This window comes from Dasypus novemcinctus, chromosome 8 (assembly GCF_030445035.2).
Source record: "Dasypus novemcinctus isolate mDasNov1 chromosome 8, mDasNov1.1.hap2, whole genome shotgun sequence".
In the NCBI taxonomy this organism is placed as follows: domain Eukaryota; kingdom Metazoa; phylum Chordata; class Mammalia; order Cingulata; family Dasypodidae; genus Dasypus; species Dasypus novemcinctus.
In genome coordinates this window covers 110,093,095-110,114,847 of record NC_080680.1, presented here as the reverse complement: position 1 = coordinate 110,114,847, position 21,753 = coordinate 110,093,095, and the positions used below count along the sequence as shown (strand labels likewise).

Below are 21,753 nucleotides of genomic sequence, written 5' to 3'. Positions count from 1 at the left end.
TAATGAAACTATATCCCAAAGACAGAGAGACAACCTTAAAATAGCAAGGAGAAGATAGATTACTTACAAGGGACCACACTAGATTGACAGCAGTGGGGTGGATTAGGGACACTGATACTTTCATACATTCTTACAATTATGTATAACCTAGCAGAGGGTTTTTATAAAATTAAAAATCAAACTTAAAAATGTTTATATATTTGTCTCAATAATTTAACATCTGGTAATTTATCTAAAGGGACTATGTACAAGTATATGGTCAAAGTTGTCTATCATTTTGTTTATGACATTAAAGAGTTAAAAAGCACCTAAATTTGCATCAATAGGGACTGACAAAAAAAATGTAATGAAATAACATGCAGCCATTAAAACGAATGGGGCCAAACTATATATATTGGTTTCCTGAAGTATCCACCATTTGTATGACTTGGGCATGTTGCATCACTTCTCTGAGCCTCAGTTTCCTCATCCTTTAAATGGGGATAAAAACAGCACCTGCCTCTTGGGGTTGTTGTGATGGTTAAATGAATTAATGTGGGCACCTAGTAAATACTATAATTATTTTGTTTTATTTCATTGATTCATTCAATAAGTACTTAACTAGTGATTACCATGGGTGAGGTACTATTCTAGGTGCTTTTAGAAATACTCTTTACAAATATTAATGTGTTCATAATATATGTGTTTATATAAAATATATAACCATTAATACTTATTATCTCTGTATATAGAATGGAGAAATTAACTTCTAGTTTATACTTCTGTTTTATATCTCTATACTTTTTAATCTTTGTAAGGAAATCTTATAGTAAGGAAAAATTCATATGTGTATTTATGTTTTGGAAAAAAACTTATTTCTTCCAAATATAATATTATTTTGATAAAGCGATATGAGTTTTTTTCTTCATTGATTTGACTACTTAGTTTGCAGTTCCAATGCTCCATTCTTTTCTAGGACAAACTCAGGGATAGCAATAGTTTGTTGAATAGATTTTGACACCACTTGTCTCTTGACTGAGGAATGTTGGATGTGGGAGGAATGTTGGAGATGGAGTCCTGATGAACAGAACATGGAACATGCCCTTTCCTTAGGGAAGGAATTAATCCACAAAGAGGAAGTTTGGGGCCTGCAAGAGGAATTAAATGAAGCCACCTGGATGGACTAGGAAGTAAAAAGGTTGAGAGAAGGGCAGCTGCTGGTGGACTTGACTCTTATTTTTTGCTTATAGTAGAAAACTCAAATTTATGATTCTATAGTGACTTGGAGAATCTAACACTAAAATTTTGTTTGGATTCTGATTTCTCAATGAATATTTTCCTCACTTGAGTGATTGAGTTATTATTACTTTTCCCTTTAATTTCTATTAAAGGGAAGAGTAAAATTAAGGTAACTCATAAAAAGTAAGGCATTACTAGGTGAAAGCTATGTAGGTAAACAGATTTGACATTAGCAGGCAAGTTTCTATTTTCCCAGATTCCATAGTCACCTATGTAGTTTGTTGTTTTTTGGGTTTTTTTTTTTGACATTTTTTATTCCATTTTTTTGAAGATACATAGATCACAAAAACTGTTACATTAAAAAATATAAAAGTTTCCCACATACCCCACACCACACCACACTACACCCCCACTCCTCCCACGTCAATAATCTCTTTCATCAGTGTGACACATTCATTGCATTTGGTGAATACATTTTTGAGCACTGCTGCACCACATGGATTATAGTTTACATTGTAGTTTACACTCTCCCCCATTACATTCAGTGCGTTATGGCAGGATATATAATGTCCAGCATCTGTCCCTGCAATATCATTTAGTACAACTCCAGGTCCCCAAAATGCCCCCACATCACATCTCTTCTTCCCTCTCCCTGCCCTCAGCAACTACCATGGCTACTTTCTCCAGATCAGTGCTACACTTTCTTCCATTACTAGTCACAATAATTCTATAGTAGAATTATTCTATAGAATTTATTCTATAGTAGAATAAAAGTAAGTCCACTCTAATCCATATTTTATTCCTCCATCCTGTGGACCCTGAGATGGTGATGTCCACTCCACCTCTATTGAGAGGGGGCTTAGACCCACATGGTTGATGGATGCAGTTCTACTGCTTGGAGTTGTAGGCACTCTCAGTTCCCTGGTGTGGTAGTTGGCCATCTTCACCTCCCTGTTAGCTGACCTGGGTAAGTCCAATGAACCGGAGAGTAGGAGTTGCAAGTCTACTTAGGCTCATTGCCCAGCTGGCACATAGCCAGTCTAGAGATTCAAGTCTCCTGGGTATACAACAACCCCAGTACCAACCACAGGTTCAGTAAAGGTGACAGAAGAGGCATGTATATAAAGGTCACATCTGAGTCCCACTCCATCTCACTCAGGAACACAGGTTCCAAGTAGGGCCCACTGACAAGGCAATGAACTCCAGAGCCAACTGCCATGACCATTGAACCTGTGTGTCTCCACAGCCCTCAGGAGTACCAGTCCTGGTGTTGTATCTACTTTGGCTGTCTCTGGGATCTTGCTGAGGCGTGCATAAGTATGACCCCTCTGATGACCTCCCAACACTTTTTTGAAGACCCTTAGCTACATAAACTCATTTGTCCTTACCATTTCTCCCTTTTATTCAAGGTCTTTTTCTAGTTTAATCACCTGTTAGTGATTGGTAGTAATCCCTCAGCACCAGGGAGGCTCATCCCTGAGAGTCATGTCCCACGCTGGGGGGAAGGTAATGCATTTACATGCTGAGTTTGGCTTAGAGAGTGGCCACATTTAAGGAACATGGAGGCTCTCATGAGGTAACTGTTAGGCACCCTGCAGCTCTAGGCCCAATTCAGATTTCCAGTACACAGGCTCATAAGCATAGTCATCAATATCAAGGGCTCATCATTTTATTGGACTTACCCCACTCAGCTAACATGGAGTTGAAGAAGGTCAACCACCACACCATGGAGCCTAGAGTGCCTACAACTGAAAGCAGGAGGATTGCATCCAGTATCCATGTGGAATCTAAGCCCCCACTTGACATAGATGTGCAATGGACACAACCAATCCAATGTCCACAGAGAAAATGTGGCATTGGTGTGGGAAGGGTGGCCATGGTGGCTACTGGGTGCGGGGAATGGGAGGAAGAGATGAGATGGGGAGGTGTTTTCGGGACTTGGAGTTGTACTGGGTGGTGCTTCACGGACAACTACGGGACATTGTAGATCCCCCCAGGGCCCACTGGATGGAACGTGGGAGAGTGTGGGCTATGATGTGGACCATTGACTATGGGGTGCAGCGATGCCCAGAGATGTACTTACCAGGTGCAATGGATGTGTCATGATGATAGGGGAGAGTGTTGCTGTGGGGGGAGTGGGGGGTGGGGATGGTGGGGTTGAATGGGACCTCATATTTTTTTAATGTAATATTTTTTAAAAAAATGAATTAAAAAAATTAAATTAAATTAAAAAAAAACATATACTGCACACACACTGACATTGATCAGACAAACACAAAAGCAGTTTCAGATCTACTAACTTAAAATTAATTTCTTCATTCATTTTAATTTGATTTCCCTAAACTATACTTGCTTTATGATGCCGTGCTTAAACAAATTCTGTAGTTTAGATACTTTGATGTAAAAAAAAAAAAAAAAAAAAAAAAAAGAGCTCATCATTGGACCATCCTTCTTCACTGGTATTTACCCTTGCACTTAGGGGATTGTTGCTGTCCCATTGGGGAATATGACAGAGCTGACAGAGCTCCCCTGGCTAGGATCTCAGCACTCCCTGAGTTGTCATTTGTAACTATAACTACGATGAAAATACCCAACAAATATATGAACATTTTTAAATACCCTATATACATGCCCTGGAGAACTCCCTCCCAACCATGTGCCCTCATCGATAACACCCCACACCAGTGTTCCTCCCCTGCCATAGTTGAACCCCTCTGTGGCCAAAACATCTTAAAAAATGAAGCCTAATATATTGCCAAATTTGATTAATAGGAAAATGAAATAGTAACGATAGGCTTAGAGTTTAGAAATAGAATACATGCTAATTTAGAAAAACTAAAAGTAAAAATAAATTGGGGTGTTAAAAAATGAAAAATGTCATAAAACTTTGTTTTGGACGTTTTACCATTCATCACTGTAATAGGTGTTGCCCTGTATGTATGTCGCTTCTCGGTCTTTTGGCTAAGATCAGGTGTAGTATCTATGTAGTTCTAATGGCCAGGAAGACAGTAGAGTCAGATGACAATGGAATGTGCTGACCTGAATGGCAGGGGCTGGAGTCTCCAAGGAAAGGTTGCTATCACAGAGGCTTTGGAATGAAATACCACTCAAGTACAAGATTCTGATTTCACTTTTTTGATCTTCCAGAGGCATATTTCCCCCTTAGCAAAAAAAAAAAAAAAAAAAAAGTGTTTAATGAACACTATACCACAGAAAATAAAACTTTTTAATATGATAACACAGTAACTCTTATTTTTATAGCTGGAGAGGTCATTTTTATATGTTCTTTCATTACTGGAAACAATCCATTTAGTAATTTGCATTTATCTACTTATCCTTCTTCCCTTATATTCTTTGACTTAACAGTGATTAGGTAATTTAGTTAAGTGTAGCTGAAGATGGTTCTTATTTATATTCTGTGAATAGCACATTCAAAGCAGTCCTGTTTTGTGTATAGAAATTGGCTGGGTGTAGAATAATTGAGACACAAATTTTAAAAGGTGGGAGTGGGAATGTATCTATTATTATCTTGTTTACCATGGGGGCTTTAAGCTACTGAGGACAAGTTTGGGCAGAAGTCAGGCTTTAAACCAGGGAGGTTTCTTGATGAGCCATCTGCATTGGGAAGAAGTGGGTTGACATCAATACAAAGCTGCAAATGAGAGCCAGGGAGGGTCCAGAAGCAGAACAAGAATGAGCTCAGGGCCTTTCTAGGTAGAAGGCTATTGCAAGCCTCCCTAATGTTTAAACAACTCCTTGTTTCTATGGGCCCTCAAAAAGCAGCACCCTGTCTCAACATGTGGTTGAGGTATTTTGAGGAGCAGGGGAGAAGCTAGCCATATGGCAAACTTGGGGACCTTTCCTTCCAGTTTCTCTGCAGTAGGACAAGCTTTACCACATACCCACAGGGATGACAAGGTCTATTTAGAGGCATTTTTTTCCTGAAGAGTTTAGGCAAACATTTGCTGTTTATACAGAAACTAATAAAATCCCCAAAGATGAAACAAATCATAATTGATATTTCTAAAGGCAACCCCAGAGGCAGGGGTTTTAGATCTAATTGTAAGAGATCTGCAATGCTTTCCAAACATTAAGCTTTTGCTGCCTTCTTCCCTAGGGATCAAACTCCCTTATTGCATTTGAAAAAAGGAAGAGGTCATAATGGACTGTTTACACCATGTTTGATTTGCTTTTTCCTTTGTTTATGCTGCAGCTCTTAACATGACAAATGCCACAGAAAGAGGTATTTGAAGCCCCAGTGTGTGTGCTGTGCTCTCAGAGATTGCAGTTCTAATAAAATTTGCCGTGGTCCTGTTCCCGGCATCAATTCTACTAGTTTGATGCCACTAACAGGTTTGATTTCCTGTCAGATGTAAATTGCATATTTAAAGCCACACCAAAGAAAAAGTCCTAAACTTTTGATAGTCCTGGGGGCTACTTCTGGGAAAATTGAATCTGCATGACTTAATAAGGTGCATGATCTGAAAAAAAGTTTAACCCACTGATTTTGACTTTAGGGGATATTCTGTTGCATTCTCACCTAAAAATTTCCGTGGTGCTTTCAAAGAAAAATGGTTAAGTTGTCCCTTAGTTGAAGAATTGTCAGTAATGTTATCTAACAAAATAGTTACATACCAATTGTAGCACTGAATATATCTTGTCAAAAAGAACCTCTTAAACTGCAGTGTTCAAAGAAAATGTACTTCAAAGATTAGTCTTAAATAGTTGAAGATAATTTTTGAGTGAGATATTTACACTGTATTATTTGAGATGAAAAGTTATTGTGATTTGAAAAATCCATACTCCAATTGGATTAAGCATTTAATTTCATTTTTTAGGTATTAAAATGAGTTGCACTAGCTCAAACATACACACAGGAAAAAGGAAATGCTCTCCCTCTTTAACTCACTCATTCATCCAACAGAGATTCCTTGAGCAAAGTTCCAGGTACTACAAGGCAGAGAAGGCCCTGCCTTTCCCTGGGCATAATTTCAAAATATAACTATTATGATTCATGCAAGGATGTCATAGAAAGCTATTAGAATTCTATGGCAATATGGAATTCAAATAATTTACATTTGGTTATTTCCTTCAAAAATCAAGCACATAGTATACTTTTGCAATTTGGGTTGGAATATTAATTTTGAATAATAAACCATACAAAGCATGATTTGTGAAGGCAATTTAATGTATTGATTATTAACATAGGTTCTAGATTCTCGAGAGAACTGCATGGGCTCCATGTCTAGCATAAACTACCTTAGTTCAAGTCCTGGCTCCAGCTCTTACTACCTGTGTGACCGCCATCAGGTTATTTAATCTCCACATGCCTCAGTTTCCCCACCTGTAAAATGCAGTTAGTAATACTATATACCTTGTAACTTATACAGGATAAACTTAGATAATACATGTAACTCTTTTACACAGTAATTGGCACAGATTAAGTATTCAAATAATAATTATAATATGATTCCTAGGGTTAATATAACTTCTGGGTATCAGACAATGATTTAAGTACTTGTGAAGAAAATTAGAGCTCTGTATCCTTTATGTCATCTTTGAGGCAAGGAACAATATCATTAAACAGCAAAAACTGAAATTTTATTGAAAATAAAGTTCATTCTTAGTCCTTTTGGTTCCATTGTAGGAGAGACCATAGACTTTAAATCTGGTATGGGCTGTAGAAATCATATCCTTCAATCCCTTATTTTACAGATAAGGAAACTTGGAGATAAGAAAATCATTACTTTGCCCAAGTTAGCAAGGGAAATTGGATGGCTTGATTCTACACCAGGACATCTACAACCCCATTCTTGAGTCTGTTCTTTTTCTATATGTATGTTGTGTAGATCACTACTCTGGAGAATTCACATGCTTTAGACTCAGACCCGGATGTTAATCCTGACTTTGCCACTTATTAGATGTGTGATTCGGATAGTGGTCTTAACCTCTGCAAGTCTATTTCCTCATTTGTGAAATGGGGGCACTATTAGAGAATAGAGTTCTTAAAACTGACTAAGATAACATAGATTGTGTCTAGATGGTAGCTCTTTGAGAAGTATTGGCTGTTATTACATTGCTCTCTACTGTTTTAATTATTACAAAGCTGGGTGACTTCTATCCAGAGAACATTACTGGTTTGGCTTCTCAGATTTCATAAATAGAATGTCAACATCACCAACTGCTCATCTGGTTTCCAAAGAACATAAATCTACCCTCTATCAGCAATGCTTTGTATCAGCATTCTTAGTACTTGTAGAGATTATAACTTTGGTTTGGCCCCTCTGTGACATGTGAGGTAGGAAGCTTATCTAAAGAGCTCTTTGAAGATGTGCCTTTACTGGCAAACCAGAAGGGGGCCTTTGGAGTTAACCTTAGTGTACATTCCAAGCTACATCATAATTTAATCACTGTAGAAATAACCATTGGCCCAAAATCTTGTTGAAAATATTGATTGATTCATTATTCACTGCTCCCAAGTAAATCCCAAGTGAGAAATTGCTTTAAAAATTTAGTGCCTGGGTGGGAGGAGGGAGGAGGCCAGGAATGATCCCTCCTGAGTAGCTAGCATTCTTTCTTTCTTCTAATAGTAACAACTATATACTTTATTTTCTTTTGTTTTTTTACCCTAGCTGGCATGTATCACAGAATCTAATTTGAAGCCTGGTCATAATATGTTACCTTAAACTGACCAGACATTTTCTCCTTGATACAATATGTCGTTATTTCATTGAAGTTGTGGTTATATCATTATTATACTCACTTCAAAATATCTTTAGAAAGAGATGGAAATTACTGAATTGATAGATTAATGGGACTCCTCCCCTAAAGTAGTCCTTCTCAAACATCAATATTCATCAGAAACATCAGCAAATATTATTAAAACGCTTAAGTCCATGATACATCCCCAGAGAATCAGATTCACTAGGTCTGGATTGGAGTGTTTGAACAAAATTTCAAGTGATGCTTATGCAGGTTATCTATGAACCACACTGTGAGAAACATTGAGTTAAGGATTTCTACTTATAATGTCTTGATTCCAGATGAAACTTAAAATTTCAGGACAAAGTTAGCATACCCATAAGGAGTAGTGAGACATAGAAGTTATTTCTTTGTTGAATGCCTACTATTATATATCCCATATAATGGAATAGCTCCTAGGGATCCAAAGAAATATGACATGGTTCATTTCTTGAAAAATTTTAGTTTAGTGAGGAAGATAGGCATGTAAGCATGTAATTAAAGCACAACACATCTGCAATGATAGAAGTTTAGGCAGGAGATTTATCTAGGACAGAGAAAGTAGTGAAGGGTCAGGGAAAGCTTCTGAGATGTAAGGTCCGGCAGAGCTTTGATTGATGAATAGGAGCACATCAAGCAGATCATATCACTGTGAGGGAGGAGAAGAGGAAATAGAGGAAGAAAAATAAATGCAGATTTATCATGGAAATATAGCCTAACACTGCGGACTAGAGAGGTTGGGACAGTATCTGTTAGTAGTGCTGTAAAATTCCAAATGAGCTGTGATTTGACCATGTTACATTGAGGTTATCCGCTTTTGGGAAATAATTTTTAAATGGGAACCTACTGTTGGAAGTGTTAAAGTCCTATTGGAACATCTGGGAAGCTGAGAGAATTCAGGCAACCAGAATAGCCTGGTGTCACATGGCCCTTGTTTTCATTTTCCAGGTAAAATTGATGGTTAGTTACAATAAATTATTATCCTTAATAAACATAAGGTTATTTAACTGCTATCAGGTTATGCTATGAGATTAGATCAAAAATGTTATTTAAAGTAAACTAAGATTTTTGATAAATGTACTATGGTTATATAAGATGTCAGGATTAGGTGAAATTGGGGGAAGGCTACATGGAAACTCTCAATCTTTGCAACGCTTCTGTAAATCTAAATTGTTTCAAAATTTTTTAAAAAGTTGAACTAAGAATGGCTGTTAAGCAGTTTATCATCTCCTCCCATTAAAAGCAGAAAATATTTATTTTTTAAAGAATAAAAAAACTGGATCAGAACCGAAGAACGTAAAGTAAGTTTCTAATTACTTATTGCTAAAAGCCTACTACATTTTCAGAACCAGTTTAACAAAAATATTCTCAATAGTTGTTCTGTCTACATCTAGGACTAAAATAAAAATAAGTTCACCTTGTGAGGCTCATGTCTGATTTACTTGATAAACATTTCTTACTTACAGTCATTACTTACCATCCACATTTACTAGCTACAAAAATATTATCATCTCAAAAGCCACAGAAATGTTCCCATCACAAGCCACCTTGGAGAACCAGGATGTTGTGGAGGCAGGCAGGCCTCACTCTAAGGACTGGCAGGAGGGAGTCACTCTTTTTGAGGGTGATGGGTATGCTTTCGAAAGGAGCTTGAGTCCTGACCCCTTCAGAGACAGAGCCACAGTGGATAAACCTCCTCTGTTGCTCTGCTTCAAAGGGGACAGAAATATAAACGGTGGCAGCACACCAGGATCAGGTTTCTTTGCTTTAGCTACCAAGAAGTCAGGAAAGAGAAACCAGGTATTTACTTAGTATTATTGTCATTATTGTCAGGTTTTCTTCTCAAATAAAAAGAAGAATTTGTTCAGAAACAAAGGACCACAAAGCCTCAATGTGATTACTTTTCAACCATCTGCTGGCCAATTTTTGAAAAGAAAAAAATAAAAACTATTTTAAATGACCTTTTACTCTTTGTAGTGCCTCCCTTCTGCAGGCATCTCCAATTCATTCTTCAAATACAACGCTAAATGAGACAAATGCAATCTATTTAAGAAAGGATTCAAATAACCATAGAGATTAGGATATGTGTTTTAATAATCCAGCCTGAAGAATGGATTTCTTTCTACTGACTGATTCCACTCTTCTCAGAGAATTCAGTTGAGGAATGAATTTAAGTATATGCTTTTTTTTTCCCCTTCATTTTTAAAAAAATGTTACGTTAAAAAAATATGAGGTCCCCATTTACCCCACCACCCTCAGCATCGACAACCTCTTTCCTATGCTTTTAACATCTAGAAAATGGGTTCTCAACATGAATATCCAGGATGCAATCAGCTAAGGTAGGTTGAAATTTAACCAAACAAACAAAAGCCTTCTTTTGAAGTCATTTGGAGGAACACTTTCCCTGAATCAGGAAGATATTTTAGTGACAGAAATAGGTCTTAAAAAAAGGTAGAGGATCTGGCTTCAAAATTAGTCCGCAGTACTTTCTGTATGTTGGATGCTTTATTGACTGCTTTATACAATCATTTCATTTAATATCTCCACATTTTTATGAATAAGAAGTTAAAACTACATTTTCTGGTTGAAGAAACAGAAGCACGGGGAAGTTGTGCGACCAATTCAGATCACACAGCTAGTAAGCAGTGGGGTGAAGATTTAAAGCCAGATCCTCTGCCTGGATCTGAGATTTCTTTAAGATAGCGACTCTGAGGAAAATTATATAAACAACTTTCTAAATTGGCACTAAGAAAATAAAGTAAAACAATCTTAAGAGACTATTTTCCAAAGTCAAAAAAAAAAAGTGATTTATATAAATGGAATTATTTGTACCTTTTCTTTTAAATAAATACTTTTCAGATATTTGTACAAGTCATCTTATTCTATAATGTTGTCATTAAATGGAGCAAAAAGTAATGGAAATTATTTGACATTCCAAATGAAGATCAAGCTCAGAAAACTTATACTGAAAAAGTAAATTTAGAAGCAAGGTCAATTTAAGCTTAGACTCATTTATTACTTTCTATTTTGAAAAGTTATATTATGGCATTGGTAAGCTTTCGGTTTTTTGTTTTTCTAGTACAAGAAATTTATACTATGCCAGACAATGAAATTGCATTTAGAATTAGAAATAGATTAGAAGCAACAAATATTTTTCTTCTTTATGTTTGAAAAAAAAATTGTGACCTTCCTTTTTTGAATGTATACTTTGTAATCCAAAATAGGTCATTTGCCATTCATAGTGGACAGTCACAATAAACTCTTAATAGGTTTCTATTTGGCAAAATTCAGCATTGTGCTAGTACTTTTTCTTTCAATGTCTCCTCTTAATTCTATCAGTTTTGCCTTATATATTTTATTATATTGTTAGGTGTATACATGTTAATTATTGTTGTAGCTACTCCTCTGTGGATTATTTATTAACCTTTGAGTAATATTCCTCTTCATCCCTATTAATGCCTTTTACCATAAATTCTGTTTTGTCTGATAATAGCATTTTTCTTTTTTAATTTTCCTATCTTCTTTTTTTCTTTTTTGGTATTTTTCTATTCCTATCTTTCAGCCTCCAAGTGCTATTCTGTAAGCAGACTATAGCTAGATTTTTTAAAAAATTCAAACCAAGAGTCTGTTTTTAGTAAGCAAGCTTAGATCTTATATTTATTCTGACAGCAATTCTCTTATACTTTAGACTTATTTTTATCATTATGTGTTCTCATTATGCTATGTCTTTTTTCTGCTCCTTTTTATTACTTTTCTGCTTTTTGATAGATTGATACAGTTTTGTTTATTTTTCACCTTACCCTCACCCCATCCATAAGCATTTTGCTGATTTTGAAATTATATATTAAAATTTTATTATTTTGATGATTAATTTTACATTTCAATGTTCATATGTAACTCTATAATTCTAACAAAGTTTAGAATTACTCAGTATCTTCTCCAGCCTTTCCTCAAACAAGGCAAGAGTTTTATTGTTCCTTAACTCCCCATCTAGCCTCACCTTCCCTGACCCAGTGACATTTTCCTTGCTGTTGTCACCAAGCTTTATCTAAAAAAAAAAAAAAGAATTGTTTTATAGCCCATAGTTAAAAAGTTCTACCAACATATGCTATCAATTTCTCACCATTCCTTTACATTTCACTTTTTTCTTCTGCTTTAATATTTTCTTATTCTTGAAATATATTCTTCATTACTTATTTTAGTGAAGCTCTGTGGGTAGGAGACCATCTTTGTCTTTGTATGTTTGTTAATATTATTTTACCATGAAAATTTATGTGAGTATTAAATTCTAAGTTGACAGATATTTTCTTTCAGCATTATCCTATGTCTTCCTACATCTATTGTTGTTCAGAAATTTTATGTCATTCTAACTATAATTCTTTGGCGGGCAATCTTTCTTTGCTAGAGCTTATACATTTTTCTGTTTACCTATGATAATCAGTACTTTCACTATAATTTGTCATGGTGTCTATATTAGTTATTATTTCTGTGTAACAAATTACCCATAATCTTAATAGTTCAAAACAACAGCATTACTTCAGAATTTCTGAGTCAGAAATTTGAAAATGGCTTAGCTGAGACACTCTCTAGCTTGTGGTTGCAGTCAAGACATTCGTCACAACTGTAGTCATCTGAAACTCAAACATGGCTCACTCACAAGTTGATGCTGGTTGGTAAAAAGCCTCAGTTCCTCCCCAAGTGGGGCTCTCTAATCTGCTTCTGATGATACTATGGCTTGCTTCCACCAGATGAATGATCTAATAGAGAAAACAGAAGAATTAGCAATGTTTTTACAAGTTAGATTTGAAAGTCACATACATTCATGTCTGCTACATTCTATTTGTTAGATGTGAATCACTCACTAAGTCCATCCCATATTCAAGGAAAGAAATTTAGACTCCGCTTTTGAAAAGGGAAAATTTGTAGACATATTTTAAAACTACAACAGTGTTCATTTTTATTTATCTTCCTATGCATTCATTATCACAGTGGTTCACAGTCTTGCTGTACCATAGAAACATGAGGCAGCTTTAAACTACTTCTGCTGCAGCCAAGAAATTCTGATTTGGTAACCTGAGTTGTATTGGCAACATCTAATTGCTGTTGTTTTATTGTTACAGTTTTTTTTTAAGTTTTACAAATGATTTTGTTAAGTATCAAGTTTTAAAAGCCACCACTTTAATGTATCTGGGGATCAAAGTATTTCTCCAAATATAGACTCTCAGCCATTCTCTCTTCATATATTGCTTCTCTGCTCTTTCTTCTCTTCTCCACCTCTCACACTCCTGTTAGACATTTGTTAAATCCTGTAAATCTGTTCTCAATACTTCTTTCCTCCTTGTTCACATTTTTATCTCTTTTTCTTTATAAACCAAGGGCTGTATAGTTTTATAACTACATTCTTCTGATTCACTAATTCTTGTTTTGTGTATGTTATTCATGTTTCATGATTACTTGATTTCATTTCAATTCTGCCTGCTTTATTTCTCTTAATTTCTTGTTCTCTCTTTTTTTAAACATATATCATTCTGTTATTTCTTATTTTTATTTTTTGAGGTGCCGGGGTCCAGGGATTGAACCCAGTATCTCATTTGTTGGAAGCCAGCACTCAACCACTGAGCCACTCTGGCTTCCCTGAATTGGTTCTATGGTTTGTTTTGCTTGTTGTTTATTTTTGTTTTTCAGGAGGCACCAGAAACTGAACCCGGGACCTCCCATGTGGGAGGTGGGTACTCAACTGCTTGAGCCACATCTGCTCCCTTGTTTCTTTATTTTTTGAGGATCTTAAACTTTCTTTTTTCATTGCTTTATTTTCTACCAGAGTAAATTAATTCCTTAATTATTGAATTTGCTAGTGGTCTTTCTCAGCATTTGCCTTCCTAATGTATTCTGAAATTATAATATGTCAAAGCATCTCAAGTGGGGTTTTCTTATTTTCATCTCCCTGAAATTGTTCTCTCTTTCCAATAATGTTTAAGGCTGCCCTCATTCTAAATAAGGGGTTACAAAGTGGCAGTTTAGGGCCCCCACTCTGTAATGTTTGGGGGGTTTAGTCCAGATCTAGTTACTAAGATAATGGAAAGCTTAGCCCTGTTTATGCCTACAGCACTATGACTGCTTCTTCTCCCCCCACCCCAATGCCCCATTTTCACAAGTAGAAATCTCCACCCCACCCTTTAGATTTAAGCACTGAGTCTCCAACTCCTTACCTCACATTGCACACTGCTGGAAAAATCAAACTTTAGGACCCTTCTCTCTGTTCAGAGAACTGGACCTCAGCAGCTCCTACTTAAACATTGTTTCTGTCCATTTTCCTATTTACTGAGATAATCATCTGTTTTTGAACATGGCTTTGTCCTTTTGAGTAATAAAAACATGTATCTATTATTGCCATGTACTTGTTCTAGCTAGCTAGTTTTGAATCGTGAACTCATAATACCATTTTGATTAGTAGTCTTGAGATAATTATATATTATTAAATAAATTCCAGCTAACATAATGTGAAAGAAATAAAACATGCGTATTATTTGAAAGATGTCAAAAGTATTGATATTTAAAGATGATGTTTTTATCCACCTAGAAAAACTAAGAGTAATAATTCCAAGGCTATTTTAACTATTGATAATTGATTACTATTCAGAAATAAAACACATATTCACATACACACATATTAATGGCTTTCCTAGTTAGCAGAAATATCCTATTAGAAATTACTTGTATAGCAGGATTTCTAAACAGGCAGTCTAAATCCAGACCTTGTTTTCTTCACTTCTATGCTATATGCCACTAGATGATTTATTACTTAGAATTGACGTGGTCCTAATCGTTGAGATAGGAAATGGGTTAGTATACCTGGAAGTTCTCTGGAATGCCCATGTTCAAAGGAGCTCTTTCATGAATATCTCAAATTCTTTCCCATCACAATTTCAGTATTTGATTATAGCTCAAACCTCTCCCAAACACTTCTCCAACACTTTCTCCAGCTGGGGTTATCCAGGTCCTATTTGACTTCATCTTTAAGTTCTGTTTACTTTATTTGCTTTTTTTGTTCGTGATAATTCTATTCATAAAGAAGAAGTCCCAATGCCAAGGCAACAAAGAGCAAAGAATGTGCTATTTCATCCTTGGCTGAGACTTTAGCTCTACCAAATTCTTATCATCTTGGCTCTCCTCACTCTGGGGATCAAAAGAATGCAAACCACAGCTCTGCCTGCTTTCTCTTTATCTCAACAAGTTCTACATGACTCATATGATTTTACTAAATGTATTCCTTTTATTTCTACAAGTTAACCTTGGTGGATTTATATAGCAATAAATCTCTTCTATAACAATAAATCTTTCCTCCAAATTCTCTCTTCAATCAACTAATACCATAAAACTGAGTAGGAAAAACTTAGCTCATCTTTCTTAAATACAAATTATATTTACACACACATTCACTTTCAATATTGGGGAGCAAGACCTTAATAAGAACAAGTGCAAAAATGGTTAGATATTTATCATTTTCAATGGATTCAATGAACTAACTGTGGTATATGACTGCAAAAGAAATGAATGCAAATTTATATTCATATGAGTAGAGCATTTAGAAAGAGTCTATTCAAATTTGTTAGACTCTATATATGTTAGCTTCAGTTCTGAGCACCACAAGATAAGAGGAGTTAGCAAGATCACTGGTGAGCAATCAGGATGGTAAATTGGGGCTATCACCAGGAAACATGAAAATATTTGATGGATTTGTTTCTTTTTGTCCAGTAGATAGAACTAAGAACTAACTTTTGTTGGTGGTAATTATAGGGAGACTGATTCTGGTTTGATTTAGAAAATATTCCTTTTATTTTTTTTAAACAAAATTGGTCTAAATGCCTTGCTGTTATGATAGTAACGTTCCCATAAATCAAAATATTCAAGAAAATGATGGATTACTATTTAACTTGGATGTTGAAATGAAGTGAATAAATTATCTCAGATTATTCCAGTTTTGGCAGTCTCTGATTCTATATTTTAAATGTCCTACAAGACAACCCCGAGAAAGCAGAAGAAAGAAAATGTATCACTAATTGAACTATCAAAAACACTTTTTTCTCTCTCTTTAAGTACTGTCTTTTTCTTGAGAAAAGACTGTGCTTGACTTTAGGGGGCATAAAAACAACAAAAATATGTTTACTTCCCTCCATCCTAAAGAAGATTATAAATCAATTTGGAAGACAAGACCAGTGCATTACACATAAAACAGTCAAATGAGAATTTAGTAATTAAATGAGAATAAATATCATGAAGCAGATTACTTAGAAATTGATAAGTAGTAAGAAAATATATTTGAAAGTCAAGAGGGATCTTAGTAGGTAGGAGCAAGGAGCATACATGGAGAACCTAAGACTCCAGTTTGACCTTGAAATTAAAAATCATCTCATACACTGAATATACCCAAACTTAATAGATTTAGCATTTTATTCTTGCATAATTTTCTCTGATTTAAAGTAACCTCAGTTGTGTGTGCATGTGTGTGAATATGTATAGATTGATTCATACATGTATATAAATAGGTATGTATAAAGATTCATATTTGCTTTTATGCATAGAAAAATTTGATAGGCTATGCATTAAAATGAAATTGTTGGTAGAACTTCTAGGAGGAAAATGGCAAATCTTAGACATTCTTTCATCTCTTGAATTGGTTCTGTTTATCTGCAGTGGGGGAAATGGGTGCATGGTTTCAAAACTTCACACTGATTCCAATCCCAAAGGAATCAAGGAAAATTAGCAATAACAACAACAACGACAAAGTTAAAAATAGCAAAGGCAAAACAGCATTGTTCAGAACTGGGCCTATCTCTAAAGCATAAACTTCAAAGTACAGTCCAGTAAAGAATCATTGTAGCAAAATTGAAAGGAGACTCTGAGAATTGACCTGCACTTGTTCCAGAACCCTAAAGAGAGTAGAATACAATAAAGAAATGATTAGTGAATAAAATTTTGAAAAACTGACTAAACCTTTCAATTTTAGTAGACTGAAAATTTGGAGATGTAGCAATCAAAGAATAAAGATGCTTAATATTCCTGTAGGAGTGCCATATCCATTCCAACCATCCATGAACAGTTATTGGTTGGTGAAAAGAAAAAGTGTTTTTTTGTTTTGTTTTGTTTTGTTGGGTTTTTTTGGTAAACTTGGAAATAAGCATAACTGTTTTGGGGACCAGTGGCCTAAAATTACATATTCTTGCCAAAAGGGAAAAGGGGAAAAAAATTGAAACCTCTGAGAAGTATAGGTAATTCTAGAAAATGATGCATGGAATGTCCCCCTCCTTTGAAGTCCCTCTCTTCTACTTCAGATTAGTAGAACCAAGTTGAGAGATACTCAAAGTGACAAGATTTGAAATATTTCCTCCATTCTGTCTGGGGAGAATGGCTGTAAGTCATATAAGACTAATTATCTCTGACCCCACTAAAAAGTCTTGGTCCTGCAAAACTCTTTTACCCAGGAAATGAATAACTGTCAGAGACATAAGGGTTCCTTCAAAAGATAAAATATCTCCAGGCTAGGTATAGAAAACCTTAGGATGAACTTGTAGAAAAGGGAACAGAGACAAAATCCTACTCTATATCTAAGGCCCTAGTTTCTTAGCTTCCCTCCTCATTCCCAAGCAAAGGTAGAGTAGAACAAACAGCATAATTTGACAGCCTATAGCCCTAAAGATCATTTTCTAAGGGAAAGATAAAAAAACAGATAAGGTGGGAAGTGAGTAAAAAAATTCAACTACCTGAAAAGAGGCCAAGACATGGCTATCTCTGCCAAAGATTTATAAACTTGAGAAAAAAAAGTTGTAAGAACAACTATGCACAAATTCTAGAACAGAAGAAAAGTGATAAGGAAACTTTCATACAAAATACAGAGGAAGAGTCAAATGTCAAAGTAAAGATAACATTAAACATTTTAGACAATAAATACTTCATATTCTCAAAGAGAATACCATAAAATAGAAATTGAATTTGAGATGAGAAGATAAGAAAATTACTTGAAAAGGGAGAGGACAGCAGTAAACAAAGAAACCAGGGGTGAAATTAATACAATTGCACAGCTAATTAATGCATTAGAAACAGCAAGAACGCACATATTGTAAAATCTGTGTTGTGTGGAACAACTTTGAGCATACAGATGAATATGAAAAAGAAAAAAGAACAAAATCAGTTCGAAAGAAAACCATTGATATGGGCATCCTCTATATCCATTCCCTCATCTTTTAGTAACCACTCTGATTTTCACTTGGGTATCTTCACTTACTCCATGAAATCCATGTTATTTGAGGGAAGACAACATGACTTCTCATCATAGGGTTGAGCTATGTGGTTTAGATCATGGCTAATTAGCACAATTCCATATTGGCCTTGGCTACTGTTATTTGTTCAAGGTTAGCATGTGAACCAATAGAAATAAATTAAAATTATAAGTGACATGGGAGGGGGCTTCTGGAAATGAAGGTTTATAATTTTTCTGAAAACTTCTGAAAGAAATCCCCTCTCTTCTTTGGACATAGGCAAGGAACCATATATACCTGGAAGTTGCTGGCTCATAACTATGACAGGGAGGCCATTTCTCATCCATCTCTTATAATATTTATATAACCATAAAGTGCTTTAAAAACATATATGCTTGCATATCTATATATTAATGCTATGAAAATATGTAAGAAAAATTAACAGTAGTCGCCTCTGGGTGAGGGAACTTGGTGGCTGGAAATGGATAAGAACACTTCATTATTTACTCTTTATTGCCCTTTGAATTTTTTATCATGTTCATGCATTTCCAATTCAAATAATAATATCAAAAAGTATAAATGTTTTCTGAACTCTTCCTAACTTTACTAAGAAGGCTTCATTGCTTTTATTATCTGAAAATGTTACTTAAAATATAATGAAAAGAATGAAGAAGGAGAGGGAAAAAAGTGTAAAGGAGCCAAGTTGAAGTACAAAAATTCTAATTAAATGAGGGTAGCTGAGCATAAGATACTAGGACTTGGTGAAACCATATTTAACTAGAAAGACATGCCCAGCCAAGAAATATTCAAATTTAATTTTTTAGGCCTATGCTGGCCCACCTATGGACCTTCATTTCTTTCCTCTGATTAAGGTCTGTGATACAAACAGGGACTCTACAGTAATCAAATGTCCAGATGATCAGTTTGAAGTGTGGAAGAAATTAATAGTTATCCTATACCTAGTGTAAAAGATGATTCCTTTGTTCAAAGGTACATTTGACAAACAACCTCTCAGTCTTTTACCATAAAATATATAACATTTGCAAGTTTTAAATGGTCTTTGACCTCAGTAGTTAAAACATAAATATAACAATAATGTGCTATTGACTTGGTTGATGGAAGTAGGGAAAGTTCGGACAGGGTTCAATCTGAGAAAGAATGAGTTTTCATTTTAAAAGGATTGGGTGTAATGTGTAAAAATGAGGCCTTCTTGGGATGATGCTTGGCTAGTGCAGAAGACTTAAATCCAAAAAACTGGGGTTGGATTCCTGGCCCTGCACCTGTGGCAAATTTCTGAGATCCCTGTCTGGAAAATGGGTGGAATAATTTCAATATTCACCATATTGAATAGTGAAATTACACTATATGGCAAGGATTAAATGGCATAATGCATTATGTGTGTGAAAATATCCATAATCTGTGAAGAACCATGCAAATGTATTATCATTAAAAGTATACAATAGCATTGCTATTTTATAATTATAAACAAATATTGCCATTGGTTTAGCATTAATTCTAAGGAAAGATTAAATGGACATGAACAAATAAACCTTTAGGGAAAAAAAAAGCCCCAAGAGAAGTCTACATCTGATAGGTTATGTTAAACATTTCAGAACAATTAATTTGATTTTTGCTGTCTCTCCTGTAGGATTTTTAAAAATAAATCCACAATTCTTTATACCCCGTTTAGACATTTTTACATTTTCCTTTATGTCTTGGTTCACTGGTAGTTTCTAGAAGCTATTGATTTTTGCCTCTGCTATTGATTTGCTTATCTCTAGCTTCCAGGTCTTGAGACAGAGGAGCAGACCAGTGTTGTTGATAGGTTCTATTCTGCAAAAACCCCCTAATCCTCTGTTTACCACAACATGCGTCTATTACCATAGAAATGATAGTTGAGATCTCAGATTTACCATCGCTGACTCCATGGCAGGGCCTAGTAAGAGGAGAAGCTGAGTTATGAGGGAGAGCATGATGTATCAGAACAATAGGCAGTCTGTTACGTTGAAATAAAGGGTTATTGTCAACATTAAAATAAAAATGCATGAATGATCTATGTTTTGAGGTATGTTGTAGTTTATTTACTGTACAGTCCTGCCTGACTAAAAGTAATAATTTGAAGTCCTGTTATTTAATAGTTTGCTTTTAAAAGGCCAGCATTTTCCATTGACTGCATTTGTTTCTTACTGAAGAAACAATGAGATTTTAATTAATCTTGTTGCACAATTGATCTTTCTGTTGTAAAACATTTCCCTTTTCATGATGTGTTGTTTTCGTTTGTTCACTGTGTTTGTTTTGTTTTGTTTCTATTAATAGAAGAAAGTGAACCAGAGCAAGATACTAAAGGTATTTTTTTCTTTCTGCACTGTTTCTTTTTAAACATATGATTCTATTCAATAGTTTATTTTTGCTGATCTTATAAGTAACTCTAAGTGCCATTTTTAAAAAAGAAATAACTATGTTTGGGATATATTAAGTCACAGCATTTAACAGTATTATTAAATGTGTTGCTGTATTATATAATTTGCTTATTGATCATTTATATTTTTTAAGTAAAGACTGAGCCCACAGAGATGTTTAAATTTGGCGTCCCAAATTCTGGAAGTACAAATAAAGTGAAATGACAAAAATCAGCATGGAAGTATAAATCTCCCACAGGCTGAGATTAAAAGTTACCCTTTGACTAAAGACCTTCTATGGCTTTTTGGAGGAATGTTAAAATGTCAAATGCCAGCTTAGATTTTAATTATTATTTCAAGAGCTCAAGGAGTATTATGTAGTTGCTCCAAATCAAACCAAATCAAACTAAACCAAACAAAATTACGTTAAACTCATTTAATTGCACACAGACATATATATTTAATGGGATATGCTTAGAAGAAAGTAGCAGGGAATCAGATGCGTTTGGAAAACCCTAATATAGAACCAGAGTTTTTTCTGTCAGTTTTCTTTCAAAGAAAGCATCCTTCATTTGATTTAAGACCCAAACTTTGAGTTCATCTAGCCTAAAATTTGATATATTTTGAATGAAATTCAGAAGTTGTTATGTAATACAGTTTGATTCTAGGAATAAATCATAGGCCAGTTTTAGGAAAATTAGCACTTTCTTATCTTGGTTTCTCAAATAAGGTATTTGAGATGTTTATTTCTAAACATCAGGTTGCTTAAAACTAAATTCAGGTAGAATCATTTGCCTGGAACTGCCCTAAAGGCATTCTGGTTAGTAATTGCTAGTTAGAATCACGTAACCTGAAAAACCCCTCTAAAAGGAAGCTATAAAAGAGCAAGGGAAAATAAAATCCACGTGAAACTTGTTTGTCCTTTGATATAATTGCTCAGACATAGACTTTAGAAGCGTCTTATGTAGTCATCTGGCCCTACCCCTTACACAGAAAGGAAAGGTAATTTGTCTCAGGCCAAACTACCAGTTAATTTCAGGACTTCATTTGGGTGGCCTGCCTATATATATTTCAGTGGGAGAAACAGCCAACAAAACAGCTTATAAGTAGCTGTGGGATGGTGATAAGTGCTATGGAGA

At 35.0% G+C, this 21,753-nt stretch overlaps 1 protein-coding gene across 1 annotated transcript in view; it reads left to right on the top strand.

The window, feature by feature from the left end:
• MUSK (muscle associated receptor tyrosine kinase) overlaps positions 1 to 21,753 on the top strand; it is a 130,650-nt gene that overhangs the window by 39,015 nt on the left and 69,882 nt on the right. Inside the window, exon 6 of the mRNA XM_012518456.3 lies at positions 20,532 to 20,561. Coding sequence (XP_012373910.1) covers positions 20,532 to 20,561 — 30 coding nt within the window. The remainder of the gene's footprint in view (positions 1 to 20,531; positions 20,562 to 21,753) is intronic.